Genomic DNA, 18630 nt, shown 5'->3' with positions numbered 1-18630 from the left:
AAATTGGACAATATGCATTTTCATATGCAATATGCAGTTGGTTTTGACAGCCAATGTCAAAACCAACCACATGATAGTTTAATGTAATGTTAACCATAAATCTAAGTGGTTTCTTAAGTTTGATAATTAATCTCCTATGTCATGTTTATGACATATTTATGACAATTTATGTTGTCTTGGTAATGTCAAGTTGTCATTACCAAGACACTGACAGGTTATGATTTATTGGTTTATGTCAAGTTGTCACAATAAAGACATCTCAAATGTCATATTTGCACCAAAAAATTCATAATTGAGCAAATGACATGCATAAAACCTCCTTCATCTTCATGACATGTGTCATGATAAATATTTCAATATTTCATCATGAAAATGTTATTTCATCACAGAAATAAATGACATTTTATAAGATATTAAAATAGAAACAATTGGTGAGTAAAATAAACTTCTTTCAAAAACATGTAAAAATATTAACAAATCCCAAACTTTTCCAACAGTAGTGTATACAGTTCATTTTGAAAGAAAAAAGCTGCTCACTGGATTTTCCACATTTCCCAGGTTTAGCAATCTTTTAAAGAACCATCACTTTTGATGGACTGTATATTACTCACATAGACACAACCAAAGTGTGCTTGGTGGTTCAACATGTCAGTCAGACCTTTGCTTTATGTAAAAATGGACATAATAAGCCAAAGCTAAAACGATCAGACCTTGAAAACAACATATCAAGACCTGAATAAATGTGAACAGCACAAAATTGCCGTTGCCGATTACCGGCTCCGTTCGACCAATGAGTATAATTCATTAAAACATCAGTTCTTAACTGGTTCCCGAAGAACTCCCCAATCAAGTGTTTATATTCTGAGCTAACATCCAACTACCGCCGTAATTGTCAGGCACTTCATTAATTCAATTAGATCTGCATGTTTTCTGCTGGAAAAACGTTATGGCCTATTCAAAAGCAGACGCTATTGACTCAGTAAAAAGCTCAGTAGAGAATCATTCAAACAAATGCGCTAATGATTGAAGGGCACTTGGTCAGAGAAGCATGTGACAGATCAATTTGCATAACAGTTGACCCAGTTGAATTTTCATTTTTTTTTAATGACCCCCGAAAGTCATTTTCTATTAGCCGGTTACACTTCAGAACTGTAGGCCACATCATCATGGTCCTCTGAGTAATTGTGAATACTCAGTAAATTAATTAGTCATACTGCCATTGATAGTCCAGGAAGAACATGTCCAAAGGGTGTTGTGAGCCCAAACTGCTTTAATTAACACATACATGGCTCTGGAGGAACCTTGGCTTGGGTACGCTAAGCACATATCAAAATACTTTTCTGGGGAGCAGTCGGTCCTTCCTCAGGGCTTCTGTTGTTTCGCACAACTCTAATCCATTACAGCAGCTAATCTTTGTAAAAAAAACAATTGTTGACAATTTATAACCAGGGTGGGGCTTTAGAAAAAGGATTTTGGACAGCTTTCAAAAACGACTCCTGTGAGAGAGTCGTTTTAAAATGGTTGTGCTGCGATGAAGAAACTTTAATTCACCGTCAGAGGGATAATTATGCAAAAATCCCTTTGCTTAAGCACCCATAAACAGATGTTTGCTCTGTCCTGGTATGTCTGTGGAAGGACAAACAGAAGAGCGGTAATGCAGAAGGTAAACAGTTTACCTGAAATCTTGACAGTGCGGATGTACTTTAGTAGGAGGGTTCCATCAACAGGGTCCATTTTGGTGCAGAGTCCCACCTTGCCAGGGCACAGGTCTTTGTGCATGTTGTGGAGGGCGTGCGCCATTGCGTACACTGCGTCAATCACGAACATCACCTTTCCTTCTTGCTCATAGGACGAGTCTTTTCCGATCCGCTCTTGATCTGACAGATGAAAGAAAACGTTTGCATGAACATCGACTGAAGTGTCATTAGATTTTGACTGAATTGTCACACTTACTCTGGTCTAGGAGAACTGGAAGTGGCTGATATTGCACAGCTTGATGCTTTCTATACTGAGTTACTATCACTGTTAAACCGGCTGTGAGCTTGAGGCAAGACATTGGGTGAATCTCTGAATTTAAAGGGTTAGTTCACCCAAAAATGAAAATTCTGTCAGTAATTACTCACCCTCATGTTGTTCCAACCCGGTAAGACTTTCGTTCATCTTCGGAACTCAAATTAAGATATTTTTGATGAATTCTGAGAGCTTTTTTTCGGAGAGGGAAATTTGGTTGTAGCTCTAACGTTACTGTGATTGTAAATAAGTATAATTTGTGTTTTAACAACGTTTAGCTCACGAGTTATTGATCCGAGAAGTTAGAATCGGTGAATATATATAACTCTATTATATGAGTTAAGCACTGACCGCATTTCTTTATATTTGAGTCCAAGTTCAAACACCATGAAACGCTCCATTAAAGGAACACGCTGACTTGTTGGCACTTTAGCTTATTCACCGTAACCAGAGTTAGATAAGTCCATACCCTTTTCATCTCCGTGCGTGCCGTAACTTTGTCTGACACACTCACCGCTAGCCTAGCTTAGCACAAAGACTGGAGAGAAATGGCTCCAGCTAGCATACTGCTCCCAATAAGTGACAAAATAACGCCAACATTTTCCTATATACATGTTGTGATTTGTATAGTCACAGCGTGTACAAATAACAAGGTCACATGAGACACAGCCATCTTCGAACCGTATACATACTGGGGACTATATTCTCAGAAGGCGAAGCACTGCTACTTCTGCGGAGTGATTTACTCGCAGCGCCTGAGAAGCCCCGTGGTGAGGAGCAGAGAGTTCGCTCAGAGTGTTGCGCTAATCACTCCGCCCAAGTAGCAGTGCTTCGCCTTCTGAGAATATAGTTCCCAGTATGTATACGGTTCGAAGATGTCTGTGTCTCATGTGACCTTGTTATTTGTACACCGCCACGTCCCTTTAGGGGCTCCGTATAGTTCTAATGTGATGTAATCAAACTATTTAAACTGTTCCTTCCTCAAGATTGCATTTTAGTTCTGAGCCAAACACAAATGTGTCTTATCTTATGAAATATTTACAAATTAACTGAAGTATTAAGCAAACAGCTTTTGAGGACAAGAGGAACATACTTGTAATATTTACCAACTGAGAAAGACTATTCAAAATATAATAATTTAGAGCGCATTGCTTCTTTAACAAGCATTGTGTACAGTGGTGTTACAGTTTCATCAAGGGTAAATCTTTACACATCAAATTAATCAGCTTGCCAGCAACAACAACAGAAATTGTTCAGAATGCATTCAGGAAATGTTTTGTTTCAGTTGCATGAAAGTAAAAAAAAAAGAAAGAAGAAAAAAAGAAAATTTACATTAAAAGTGCTCCTATACATAAATGAATGCAGATAGTTAAGAACAAACAGTAAGCAATTTCTTGATCAATGACAAAACCTGGTTCTTAAACACAAAGGGCCCTATCTTGCACCCAGCGCAATTGACTTTGAACACCGACGCATGTATCATTCCTATTTTGCACCCGCGCACAGCGGACTTTTCCCTCCACAGACGCACGTCGGTAAATTAGGGAATGAACTTGCGCTCGCGGGGGCGGTTCAGCGCAAAGAGAAGGCGTGTTCCGGCGCAAAACTTCCATGGTGCTATTTTCCAGTTTTAGAAAGCAATTGCGCTACTGACCAAGAAAAAAACAGTCTAAAGACAGTGGCGCGTTGCGCGTTAGTGATATGGTATTTTAAGGGCGCGTGCTTGGCCATAATGTAGTGTGTTAACGCGCATACGCTTTGATTCTCTAATATAAACAGACGCAGCAGTTTTCATTTTTGCAAATCATACATTATTACAAGGAAAAATATTAACACACGAGGGAAATCATTGTTGTGTTCGTGAAGATGTGAAAAAGATCTATCTAGATTTAAAAAAAAAAAAAAAATCTAGATTAGGCTACACATTTACCCAAATTATATGTCTGTTTAACCGAAGCTAATCTGGGCAAGCAAATTAATTAAGCCCAATGTCACTTCTCTGTGTTTTACGGCCCTGACGAGAAAGTCGGTTTCCTCGGCTGTGAACTGCTTCTGGCGTGCGCCGGCAAACCCGCCGTTATAATAGCAATCCGCCGTGGAACAAGCGCGTCTGCTCTTAAAGGGAATGTGAGAGGACGCTCTGATTGGTTTATTTCACGTTACGCCCAAACCACACCTATGAATAATGAAGCTACTTCAGACCAACCCCTTTTAGATTTGCGCCGGGCGCAAGAGTCATATATCCCACCGGGAAAATAGCAACAGCGCCGGGATCCGCCCACAAAGTTACTTGCGCATTGCGCTTTGACACTTGCGTTTCAGATCGTTAAAATAGGGCCCATAGGATGTAATTCTGCCAAAAAGTCACGCACATTTCCATTAAGGTAGCAGCTCAGTGTTCAATCATCCTATCATAAATATAATGGACACATATGGAATTGTAGTAAGACTTCTATTCGGAGCTATAAAACCGTTACAGGGATGTAAGAATGATCTGAAAAAGGCACATCATAAATCTCATCAAGCTCTCTTCACAAGTATGACCATTTTAAATGCCTAGTTGCTACGGATACACTAATTTGATATACCATTAGAATATGTATAGAAGCATCATTCTAGCATTTTTGTCATAAATGATTCATACTTAGGCCTAAAATGTTGTGACAATTATGATATAATATACAAATTGATATTCAGGCACCGCTTGGGTCATGAATATTAATTATGTGATTCACTGAAAGGCGTGTGTATATATATATATATTATATATATATATTGTTCTTACATAATACCAATTAAAAGCAATGCATAAAATGCTTATAGTACAAATATTAGATAAATAATTGCAGAGCATAAAATAGAATGAAAAAATAAATAATTTAAAATAAAATTGTATAAAATTAGAAAATATAAAATTCTTTATTTCGTCACCACACTGTGAAAAATTATACGATAAATAAGCTTTAACGCACCGAAATAAGTTGAGCAACTTAAATTATTTTATACAAGTTATACAATATTCAACTCATTTTTAAGTCATTTTAATGTAATTTAAGTTGAAATTACTTAAACATCAAAGTTGATTGTACTTAAAAATTTAAGGCAGCAATTTTTTTTACAGTGTGATATATTAATTCAATTAATTAATCTGCATACTTAAATATATATATATATATATATATTGGGATCCCTATTTAAAACAAAGTTTATATTAAATATATATATTAAAGTTAAATAATAAAATTGAAATAAAATAAAAAGGAGGGGCAACCAGTTGGCTTCTTACAGTACTGTACAGTTGTATGTGTAAAAGGTTCTATTTGAAATCATTTCTACAGGGCTTGTTAAATAGTATTTAAATAGAAAATGGTCAAATATACACTATGCCACGAGTTGTCATCTCACATGTTCAGTTATCCAAGTCCCGTATCTTGCTCTTCATGCCACGGATAAATGAAAGAGGTCTGGTAACACACGAGGGTGGAATAATAGACAGGGAGACAGCAAGCAAGATTAATTATCTCTCAGCGCTCATATAATCATGCCAGACAGCTGTATATTCATTAGAGCTGGAGTTGCTCAGCATGTTTTTTTTTTTGTAAGGTCTTAATTGCAAAGGAGCTGTTTCAATTATGACCCTGCCAGAACAAACCGGAGAGATAGCTGTCAGATGTCAGGTTGGCAGATTGCAGGGTACACTCTTTAGAATAAAGCCTGTGCCATTGTCATTTTGAGTTAATGCCAGCGTTTACAGTACTTTTACAGTATTTCAAACAAATGCAAAACCTGAAAGAACAATCATTACTCCATACAATAGGATTCCTTTCAGGTTAATGCCGCTCAGTGCAGTATTTTACTGTTGTTTGAAATTTCAAAAGGCTGGTTTCCTCTTTTACTCAATACTCTTTGCATGTTCGCCCAAGACAAACCCATCCATATCCCTTCTCTTCCTACATTTGCAAACCTTTTCTTATCTAAACAAAGCCAGAGTGTTTTTTTTTTCTATTTTTTTTTTTTTTTTTAGAAGCTGCTGTTAGTAAAGAAATGTCTGTCCTATTCTTCTAGGGTTTCTAATCACCAGCACTTCAGCTTTGCCTTAAACAGAAAGCCAAAGGCAATTTACCACCCTCGACAGTCCCTTTGCATCTTGAAAACCCTAAATTAAAGAGGCAGGTTTTGCTTGTGTAATTGTTCACCACGAGCATAACTATTTGGGGGGTGGGGGGGATTGAGGAATGTTCGACTTCCGCCGTAGAAAAAAATCCATTGTAAATCTTTCACACTGGGGGAGGATGGCTAGCCCACACACTTCTTAATGCTCTTCGTACGCAAACACACACAAACGCATTAGCACTCTTTCTGGCAGACGAACACACCCATTCATGCCGTTTGTGTGGACACAAAATCCGTCAATGCGACAAGTTACAAAATGCGACGAGTTACAAGTTAACTCCTCATCTGAGCACATTCACATATGCTACTGTACAACTTGTTTTATTAACATTCACTGATTTTCTGAAAAACATTGTTTTATTTAATATATTTGTATAAAATAATTCAAACACTAAGTACTGTCACAACACTGAAACAAAAATAAAAATAAAACGTTGAACTTATATTAGAACATAACAATAGCAGAAAATAAAATACAATTTATTGAATTAATCAATAAATAAAATAATAATTATTATTATTATTAATAAAATAATATAATATCATTAATAAATACAATTTTAAATTAATAAAATATTTTGTTTTTATCTTCATATGGGGCATTTTTTTCCACAAAATAATGATATATCTGATTAATTAAATTAAATTCACTGCATACTTAATGCATTTTGATCCTAATTAAAAATAATTCATAGAGAACAAATAAATAAATAAATACATAAAAATAATTTTAAATAATTAAAAAGGAATAAAACACATTTAAAACACAAAAATAAAACGTAGAACTTATATTAGAACAAAAATAGCAGAAAATTAAATAAAATTTATTGATTTAATCAATAAATAAAATAATAATAATTACAAATAAAATAATATAATATAATTAATAAACACAATTTAAAATTAATAAAATATTTCGATTTTATCTTCATATGGAGCATTTTTTCACAAAATAATGATATATCTGATTAATTCAATTAAATTCACTGCATAATGCATTTTGATCCCAATTAAAAAATAATTCATAGAGATCAAATAAATAAATAGCTACATAAATACATACAAATAAATTTAAATAATTAAAAAGGAATAAAACATATTTTCTCACAGAATATTGATACAAATGATTCAATTAATGGGCATCATAATTTTTTATTATTTTTTTATTAACAAAGCAAAGTGAAACAAAACCCTTTAAACACAAATTATACAAATCCGACAGTTACGAGCACAAACTCCTCATCCCAGATTCAAAGCACATCCACGACGGCTATAGAGCCGGCCGCTGTTTGAGGAATCCTTTGCAATTAAGGGAGGCATCTCAGAGAGTTTGTCGGGGGCTGAAAGGTGGCAGAGATGGTGGCCGTGACAGAGTAGCGCGCTCATAACCTTCCGCACCTCTCGCTGCTCCAGGGCTTTAAAGACACTAGATGTCCTGCTCTGAGGGCTCATGCTCTCACTGGGAATAATGGCTCTGACTCTCCCCATTTGCCAGAAAAACCTCCAGAGTCTTTTGTCTCACTTAAGTCTCTTGTTTGTGGTTTCGGACGAGTGAATTTTTTCTCAAAGGGTTTTCTGGAAACTCTGCTGTAGCCTTAACCTCAACAACGGTAAAAGAAATCTTGATACAAAGTGCTTTTGATTCAGACACAATGTGAGCTGTCTATAGAAATGGTTGTGGTGTGCGCGTTACTCAAGGAGTGCCAGTCTCTGAATGCACTTACTGTATAAAAGCAATCCATTAACTTCCGATGAATGAATTAAAGTATTCAGCATGGAGATAGCTGCTATAATTGATTCAAAGGACAGAATGACTGCTTTAGATGTTGCATACATTAGTTTTGGATCTCGGACCTCAAAAACCCCTCCAGCAATCAAAGAAGAAGGGTAATTATTTCTGCCCTTTCAAAAATAATTCAGGTAATATTTTGTTGAGAGGCTTCAGGCTTTTTGTCTTAGGTCCAGACAATCTAAATATTAATAGCACATTTACATATACGTAGAAACAAAAAACTTCAACAGTCTGTTTCAATGTTTGTTTTACATTGCAAGTCATTCTTTAGCTTTTATGCCAACCGTTACACTTACTACTCAAGGGCACATTTTTGATGACTCATATATTGCTCTTCGTAGGGATTTACAAGCCCACCTCTATAATCCGTTCACAACATTTAGGTGGGATGGTGATAATAGATGGAATCTGCATCACCTCTGCATGTATCAGTCATCTCCTCTGGATGAAAGATGGGTCTTTTTGATCAACGCTCCCATGCAAAGCATTTAAGACATATGATGTCTCCTCCACCACGCCTGAGGGAGGTTTTGTTGGGAACCAAAGAACCTCAAATTTCTCTATTAAAGCTTGGCAATCCAAATCCCATGAATCGCCCCTAGGAGACATCCTTCAACACTTTTTGAATACAAACACGGGCGTCTTGTGTCTCATCATTGTTTTAGAAATAGCTCTATAGTGGGAACCACATATTTATTTCTTAAAAATAAGCTGATGCAACACATTTTTGGTCTCAACTTAATTTCATTTGCAAGCAATTCACTAAAACCTCAATAATACTTTACTCAATCCAAGAGTTTTCAAACATTTCTATGTCACTGAATATGATGATAACCTTGCAAGGAACCCCAAAAATATAAAGGCTATACATTTTTCATATATTAAGACCCATTTATGTTGTATGAGAATTTTTTTTTAAATATACAATTATTTATACAGTACATTTCCAAAATGAAATAATTGGCTAAATATTTTTAATAATTTACGTTGGCTTTAGAACAAATGAATAGTTCAGCCATGAAACTTTATTCACTTGCTTGATTGGTTGTTTTATAGTAACTTTCACAGTTGATTGATTTCACGTATCCAGTACTACTTCCCGTTATAACCACGACACATATTCTTATTCTAGCCCTCCGCCTCCCCAGCACCACCTGCCTAGATCTGCTACAGGGGGTCTCCCTATATCTAGTATAGCAGCGGCATGTTTCCATTTATTGTATGTTCTGAGTACTTATCAGAAGCAAGCCGGACTTGCACTGCAGCACTGCCGAAGAAAACAGAAGATAGCAGGAAAAATATTGTTTCCTGCCGGCGATGATAAAATGTTTGCACGACGAGGACGTTCATTTGGCGAATTTGAACTAAGCCTCGCGTATAGTTGGTTCTGCAGGTAGTAATGCTATAATAATAACAATATAGTGGCAACGATATGCGTCTGATCATTCATTGTTGTCAAAGTTACCCGCCGAATTGACAACATGCTGACGTCAGACGCACGTCCGTTTACAAACCAATCAATGGCGAGATGCAGCCCACATAGATAATGACGACAGGACACAAGTATGTCATGTAAAGTTCTTTAGTGCGCTCGCATAATTGCAACGTGAAACCATACCAAAACGAACCGAATGTATAAAATGGATCAAAACATTTTCAGGTGTGAAAACGCCCTAACGCCGACGCGTTTTGGTCGATCGGATCACACCTTCACAAAAAGATGAAGCTAAATACAGGTGTAAATGGGGTCTAAAACGGTTTGAGCTTGTCCACTTTCGAACACTTTCCAGTCGAAAATGCATTCGACCGGATTGCTTTCATAGTGTAAACGCTCATGTGGTCGAATGTGTTCGAACAGCCGCAGAAGACCGCCTACGACTTAATGCATAAAAATGATGATAAAGCATGCTAGCCAGACGGGATTTAAACTTTGCCGACTGAAGACCCAAGTTTGGTTTGAAGATGAAAAATGTACCAAGCACAATGTTCTTTCACCATTCCTGATTTCTAATACGCACTTGATATTTCGGCCTTGCCGCTTTTAGAGCAGAAACGAAAGCTGCTGTTCTCCGTATGTTTTTCTGTTATCTCCAGGCACGTTCATATGTAAATTGTGTGAGCTTATTTTGCCCATTAGATCGAAAGATCTGGAAAAAAATACATTTATATTACATATAACATAGCCTTTACATGTCTATTACATGTCTATTACATAGACCCTCCACTTGAAGAAATCAGGACAGATGGTTAAAAGCGGACAAAAGATATGGATTCAAATACAGGTGTAAACGGATTTGTCTCTCCCTTGTCTACTTGTGATCCGATCGATCAAAACGCATCTTAATACCAGGTGTAAACAGGGCTAAACTTGCCTTACAATCCCCATTGAGTATAAATTGCAAGGAAGGAGAGATCCAAACAATGATAGAGCTTGTGCTGAGGTTGTGTTCATGGGTACATGCAAAATTTGCTTTGCTGTATATTGCTTTGCTCAAAAAGCAATTAATGTGCAAATGTTTGTGGAGTGACTACTCTTTTCTTAGTTTTGCTTCCTGCCAACACTATACATCTCAGTATGGTGGAAAAAAGTTACATATTCTTCACTAGTAGTTAACTGCAGGAGATTCACTTGGGTTACATTTTTTTAAGTGTCTGTGCTAGGTTTTTGTGCTTCCTCTACAGGACAGGTGGTGTTATAATGGCACATTTTGCACACACATATATGTTTTTCAGATTCATAAAACCATTCTCACATACAGTACTTTTAGACGTGCTAATCTAAATTAGCAGAAATTGTGCATGCAAGCTTAACAGCTTATTATGCAGAACCTCATCTGCATACAATTTACATATCTGTATTCTGTACATACTGCGATCCAGATAGGTGGTTTTTAACTTAATTTATAGTGTTAAGAACGTTTCGATTTTTTGCTGAAAATAAAACAAAGACTCTGATTAAGACAAGTATTGTTGCATAGTATGAAAGAATGAAAGAATTTGCTCACTATTTTGAAATTAAGTGGCACAGGGCTGCACAATACAGCAGATCTGTGTGCATCTTTACAGCGGCATCATACTTACATCCATGAATACCAATGATCAAACTGATCCAGACAGCTGACAAAAGATGTTTCCGCAGACCAATGGTCCATTCGACTCCTGAACTAACAACTCCATTTCAAGCTAAGCGTGCATTATGCATTGATGTTTATTTTAAATAATTGTTTGGTTCGTTTTTTGAACTGAGAACGCAATTTATGCAATTTAGAACAAGCCCAAGAGGAATTATGGGCCCACATCCTCGCTTTGGTTAAAAATATACTTCTCATGGAATGTCATGGGAAAATTCTAAAAGCAGTGCATCCATTACCAATCTTTCCATTTTATAGCTTATTTTTCAATTTTATAATTCCTGGATGACTGCATCTGATTTGAGTGCTTAAAAAAATAAATAGAAATTGTACTTTCTGAGGCCCATTTTGTGGGAAATATTTGGGCCACTACTCCATATATATTCTCTAACAATTAATTGAGATGCTTGAACTGGAACTGCTTTTTCTGGTCATTTGGTAAATAAAAAAAAACGTGGATCAAATTAAACCTTTTTGCCAGCAGCAGCATTTCCCTCCAACATTTATACCTTTTGAAACTAGTTAAATGAGGCATTTTGTGTACAATCAATACCCAGGCTAATATACATTTATCAGCATCAGTCAGTCTGATGCTACTCAGGTTCAGACAATGTGCATGTAGATAATTACTGACTATCTGATGCATTAAAAAAAATAATTGGCAAGAATAAGAATGGTGCTATGCAATTTGATTAAGCCGCTTAGTAGCCTGTAGCAACTATTAGTGGTTCTCAACCTGCTTTAGGACCCAAGTGGAGCACCAAAATGGAACCCAAATTGTAAAAAATAAAAAATGCATTGGTCTTTTATAAGTTGCTAAGCTTATTTTTTTTCTCTAATCCTATCAATACACGATATTTGACTATTTTTAGGTCACTACCCGACCGAAAACGCAGAGTATAAGCTACAAAATGGACTCAAAAGTCAGGCTGCACGTCACCCCCACTCAAGAGAGCAGTGAAATCATGTAACTACAGCAAACAGATGTCAACAAGCTAAAGTTTGTCCTCCCATCCTCTGATATCACAGAGATCCATCTCAACATGTGCAATCCATAATCACAAGCTGCTCCCTGCATGGGGAATTTCCTGTATGTTCAACCCTGATAAAAGCAGAGCCGAGTGCTACAAACAGAGAAAGACAGAGAGCGAGAGATAGAGAATGGGACGGAGGTAGAGAGGAGGAGAGGCAGAGAGAGCTGAACGCTGAGATATCCAGCCTTTTAATCCGACAGTAACCAGAGGGCTTTTGTGAGGGCTGGAAAATCGCAGCATTGATGTAGAGCACTCCTCTATCTCTGGCTGCTGGATCTTCGATAAGCGTGGGGGTCAACACAGTCTTTATATTCAAGCATTGCATTCCCTCTGATAAAACAGCAAAGCTATACATTTCTGTACTCATTAACTTGTTATCGAATGCATTATCTAAATTAAATTCAAAATGATGCATACATGTGCGTTTGTACTAAATCTAACACACACTACCATACAGAAATTTGGGGTTGGTAAGATTGTTTTAATGGTTTTGAAAGAAGTAATCCATTGCTCTGGTCTTCAGTGTCATATGATCCTTCATAAATCATGATACTATGCTGATTTGCTGCTCTATAAACATTTCTTATTATCATTAATGTTAAAAACAGCTGTGCTGCTTTAATTTTTGTGGAAACCACATTTTTTTTAAGGATTATTTGACAAATAGAAAACATTTAAAATTGGCATTTAAAAAAATGTAATATGGTAAATGTCTTCACTGTCATTTGTCCTTTCTTAATGAAAGTATTTTTTTTTTTTAAATCGTACTGACCCCTAAAAATGGCATTTTAAGCTTTTTAAATCAATGAATCAATAAAGTCATTTGATTTGGAGGTCAGATCTTGATGTCAAAACTATACCACAGTCAGATAGGCGGCACACATTGGGACTCATTCGTGAAACATGAACCGAACTATTTATTTAGCAGCAGTTTTCCAAATGATTTACACAGAAATTGGTCCTGCACGTGTTTTATGAATTGGGGCCATTGAACAAACTGACAGCATGTCAATAAAGGGCAAGAATCAGGCTTAAGGTCCTCAAGGTGAAAAATCTATTTGTGCCATTTGTGTTTTGCTTTAACCATTGAACTTTCTACAAAAAAGGAACACTTTAAATAAGAAATATGACATCAAATGACTTCTTTATCAGTAGTTTTTCTAAAGTATAGCACTCTCCAACAGTGACATCAGTGGATTAAGTTTCAGCGGGGGACTTCCCCATGAGCTCGATGTGTTCTCACTAAGCTCCTACAGCGAATGCGAGGAGGGAACGGCAATATGCTGGCAAACATTGCTGTGATTGGTTGATTACACCGTCAGTGCACAAATCCACATCGACGGGTCAAACTGATGGAACAGGACTGACTAATTACAGAGTAAACAACTCGATCAATTGGGCAACACTTTGTTCAGGCACGTCCGAATCAAAGTGAACATAAAATGACTTGGAATTATCTGTGAGTGAGCCAGGTTTGTGAGCACTCAGCTTGGTTAAATAAAAGCTGCATCTCTGTGCTTATGACCATCATTACATCTGCAATGTTTAAAAGAAAGAAAGTGAATTAAAATAATAATTATAATCACCAAAAACAGTTAGTGATGAATATAATATGCATTCAATACTTATGCTTACAAAAATATTATAGTTAGAGATGCACCTATATTGAAATTGTGTTCAATACAAAAAGGCAATAATTGTTTTCAGGCTATGGCAATAATCTAAATTGTCAACATCATACTATTTTGACTAATCAAACATAGAACAATAAAATTTGTGGACAACATTATACAGGAATGTACCGTATGAAAAATATACATTAGAAGGATTTCTGAAGGATCATGTGACACTGACGACTGGAGTAATGATAATGAAAATAAATGTTTTAACTGTTATAATATTAATACACAATATTACTGTGTTTTTATCAAACAAATGCAGCCTTGGTGAGCATAAGAGACATCTTTAAAGAACACAAAAAATGGTGTGTGTATATATATATATATATATATATAGTATTGTGCTGCTTGATTATTGGTATAAGCTAAATGCTGTTTCATAGGTCTTTAATCTGAAACCAGTTTCAACATCAAATAAATAAATAAATAAATACTGCAAATAATACCTTGCATAGTGTATGTAAAACCCAGCTCAAAGCTAATGAAATGGATGAAAGACAGTGTTGTCATAGAATCAGCTTTGATTCATACCCCAAATATGTTTCACAGATCCTCCATCACATTAGTCATTATCGAAAATGTCAGCTGGAATTCGGGCAAATCTGTGGGTGCCTGTTGACTCATGCATTAGCATTGTCCCTCTGAGGCTAAATTTGAGGCTACACTGTAGTCTGTCTAGATGACTAAAAAAAGAACAACTCCTCACTGTGCTAATAACACTATGCAAAACAAACTCAGAATGTTGTCAGAAAGTACAGGTCTTGAATGCTTGGCATGCTAGGAACAATGCTAGCTAAACCTTAATGGACAATACATGCAGATCTAAACTGTTAATCTCCATCAGCAGTTATTACAGCACTGAAAACACCCAGACCCTGGAGACCGTCGCTATGCTAACTCGAGACTCCACGGTGAACGATAAAGGTTTATCCAGCCACAGCCGTAGTGGCCTCCGGTTCTGAATCCGTACTTTCAGACAAATATTACATCCTCCCTCTGAGACAAAGCTGTTAGAGGATGCGACCCAGTTAAGGTTGCATTGTATTTCAACATGAAGTCGTTTTCTTGAACTAATAAAGCTGTGCAAACAGTCTTAACACCATTTTCATTTCCCACGTGGCATTATAAATCTGCTACAATGTACATGGCAAATGCCAAATTGTTCTTTACATGAATAATCAAGCCTGATGTCAGCATTCAGTATGTGCAATACACTCACACGGCTCGTTTTTTAGATGTGAACCCTTGGGTGTAGCAAAAGCATGCAAGAAATATATTCAAACACAAAACTACCCCAGAAGAAAGAAAAAGCTGTGCTCGGTGACATGTTTTGCATCTCATTCACGCGCACAGAAAACAACCTACCATATTTTTTTAATCAAGTGAATAGAAGCACGGCATTTAATCACCAATGGCTATTCAAGAATGTAAGGTAACAATGATGAATTTTCTTGTGGGTGCAGCAATTAGCATAAAGAAAAAGTGATTTATTATGTTGTGGCGGAGCGATGGATTTTGTTTCAGGCCAGATACTTCTTGCAGCACGCTAAAGGCCAGCCATTACAAGTGAGCCCACTGACAAGGATTATGCACGGTGACATTTAGCGCGCCGAGATGTTACAGTGAGCCCCTTTGCCACAGTCGCACATAATTTGGCTTCCGCCGTCTCTAGGAGGTCACCGCACCGATACTGAACCGAGAGGTTAATATCCTGCCCTGCTTGCTGGTGCAGTGCAGTAAGCGCTGTAATGCTCGGTAGGTTACATGCTGAGAATTAGACGCGCTACCGTAGCCACCCTCAAAAAGGTCTGCCGGCGGAAACCCCTCCTCGTAAGATCGCAACCCGCACTGATTGGATGAAGCCTGAAATGTGTTGCTAGGAGTCGACCTTTCTTCACAGCCAAACGGACAGGCTCTGACCGGGGCTGAACTTATAACTGACGGGGCCCGCCACGGGCGGCTCTTCCCCCGAGAGAAGGCACGAATCAATTAAAGATCATCATCTCTTTTCCAATTGGCTGGATTTCATTGGTTCTGTGTGCTTAGGGTAGGGATGCTGCTGCTGTGCATCAGAAAACATCAGACATAGAACAGCTTTGCTGTGGTATGACTAATCAGACTCTGGTGTAAACAAAGGCCCATTTCAGGCGATCTGAGAAAAGCAGGCCTAGTCCTTTACGATAGATTTGGCTTCTCCCTTTTCTCACTTTCTCTCTTTTATGGAGCTCTCTGAAATGGAGTATTGCCAGAGGAAGAGGGAGAGATACTTACTTGTGCATTTCTTAATGCCAGATCCCTTCTTCAAGGCATGGCGGCTGAGCTTGCAGTTGAAATTGTTCTCCCAGAACTCCGCAAACCAGATATTCCTCCGGTTGTTCTCGAGCGTGCGGCTGGTGAAGTAGCGATCAAAGCCTGAGGGTAGATCGATGAGATCTGTGTCACTTTAATGCGCTCAGTCAGAGTCAAAGCTCTCAGCCAATGAACTTCAGAGCAACATGATTTGACGGAACATTTGCATGTAACATCATTTTTGTCCCACCGAGAATTTTCTATTTTGCTATGAAAAGTTCACCCAAAAATGATATCATCATTTACTCGTCCTCAAGTCATTCCAAATAAGTTGCTATTTTAACACAGGGGGCATTTTTTGAACAATGTTCATGCAGTTTATACTGCAGTTACTACAGCAGTTATTTGGTTGTAAATTAATTGGTATATTTTCATTTGATTAAAAGTTTGATTCAATTGTTACAATATTATAAATTCATGTCATTAGACAATTTTTTTACCGAAAACAGAATTTAGGGGAAAATTTATGGTTTATGGATTTCATGGGCCCCATATTAAAAGTCAACTTACTCTGAGGAGTGTACTTGCATGTAAACAAAAAGTTACATGTACATGCATTTCCTTCCTTGTTAAAGAATATTGTGATAAATATCAATATAGAATGATGTGGTATTTAGTGTTGTTCTGAAATATATATTTATTTATTTTTTGCCATATAGTTCAGTCCTACACACAAGATGCTTGATGATGTCATTAACAATTATGAATGCACCATATTTAAATGGCGCGTTAGAATGCACCATATTTAAATGACGGCTTTTCAGTGAATTACGACTTACAATTTGGTCCGTTGATCACACAAAACCATTAAATGGCTTTCAATGGTCCATCGACCACTTCTATGGTGCTCTTTCAGAGCTTGCTGGTACTTTTTTGTATGGAAAAGTGCTGGATGAGAATATTTCAAAGTCCTCTTTTTGTGTTCCACTGAAGAAAGTAAGTTGCGTATTTGAAGGAATTTTTGTTTTTGAGTTAACTATTCCTTTAACACTATGCATGCATCATAACTTGTTATGATTATTAAATGCATCACAAGTAGCTAATGTGTTGTCATAAAACATTAAGCACACGCTCTGGTTCAGAACTGCTCTCTAATGGATGAGAGCAACCACTGACAAGTGGAGGATTTAATCTGTCACTTGCCTCTGATGGACTGTCGCTTGGGTAGGATGGTGACAGCTCCCTCGGCCATTTCCTCCTGGTGAAGCACTGGCGATATTTTCGAGCCCCAGCTATCTGACCCCACCCACAGGAAGTGACCCGTCTGATTGGCTTTTTTTGCTGCCTGGAGTAGCCGCCTGTTAAAAGATGAGTGGCAGTAAAAAGTTGAATATAGGCTTTTCTACCAGGCTCTGAGTCACATCAACTCTAAATACTTGTTTGCAATTATTGTCTACTTTCTGTGGTGTTTTGGTGATTCTCCGTTTACAGTAACTGCAAATCAATGTGTTATTGAAAGGTCAGTATTGACACTGCTCAGCGCAGAAATTTCTAAGCATTCTCCGTCAGGCACAGTAGCAATTGATGTCAAAATTAGTCATGCACAACTGACAGCAAAAGCATTTCCCCAAGATAATAATGGCTCAATAAAGTATGTTTCAGGCGGTGCACACAAAATCATTTTCTGTCTTTTAAAACAGACACAGACTTGAAGCATCTTCGCATGCAGAGTTTTCATAAGCCGTGGAATAAATTTTCTGGGCTTATACGCTAGTAACTTATCAACATTTTAATAACTGTATTAAATTCGCCCACATCTTTGCCGGCTATGCCCTTGCTGCTATTTATTTACCTACATTAAACATGAGACGCCATTCCCAACATATTTTACTTTCAAAATGAAGCATTAACTACAGGGGTTGGAGAATGAAACTGAAACACCTGGTTTTAGACCACAATAATGTATTAGTATGGTGTAGGGCCTCCTTTTGCGGCCAATAAAGCATCAGTTCATCTTGGAAATTGTCCTTCACAGGGGCCAGAGGGATTTTGATCCATTCTTCTTGAAGAACAGTGGCCAGGGGACTATGTGATGCTGGTCGAGGCATTTTCTGATTTGCTCAAAAATATTTAGATCTGGTGACTATGCAGGCCATGGGAGATGTTCAACTTCACTTTCATAACCATCTTTCTGTGTGTATTGGTGCTTTATCATGCTGATACACGGCACACCCTTTAGGGTACAATGTTTGACCATTAGGTGCACATGGTCCTCCAGAATGGTTTGTTAGTCCCTGGCAGGACGTGCCAATCAAGCACAGTAGAGAAATGCCATGATACAGCAGCCCAAACCATCGCTGATCCACCCCGTGCTTCACTCTGGACAGCAACAGTCGGGTGTTAAGCCTCTTTGGGACTTCTCCACACCGTAACTCCCATGGATGTGGGAAAGACAGTGAAGGTGGACTCATCAGAGAACAATACATGTTTCACATTGCCCACAGCCCAAGATTTGCACTGTT

At 37.5% G+C, this 18630-nt stretch overlaps 1 protein-coding gene across 7 annotated transcripts in view; it reads right to left on the bottom strand.

The window, feature by feature from the left end:
• Positions 1 to 18630, bottom strand: part of grm4 (glutamate receptor, metabotropic 4) — a 187476-nt gene that overhangs the window by 28247 nt on the left and 140599 nt on the right. For all 7 annotated transcript variants that reach the window (XM_079628365.1, XM_079628366.1, XM_079628367.1 and 4 more), the window contains 3 exons: positions 17312 to 17466; positions 16091 to 16231; positions 1677 to 1877 (listed from right to left, as the gene is read on the bottom strand). In XM_079628365.1, the coding sequence (XP_079484491.1) occupies positions 1677 to 1877; positions 16091 to 16231; positions 17312 to 17466 (497 nt within the window). The remainder of the gene's footprint in view (positions 1 to 1676; positions 1878 to 16090; positions 16232 to 17311; positions 17467 to 18630) is intronic.

The sequence above is a fragment of the Phoxinus phoxinus genome (genome assembly GCF_949152265.1).
Source record: "Phoxinus phoxinus genome assembly, chromosome: 11".
Lineage (NCBI taxonomy): Eukaryota > Metazoa > Chordata > Actinopteri > Cypriniformes > Leuciscidae > Phoxinus > Phoxinus phoxinus.
This window is presented reverse-complemented; position numbering and strand designations above follow the sequence as displayed.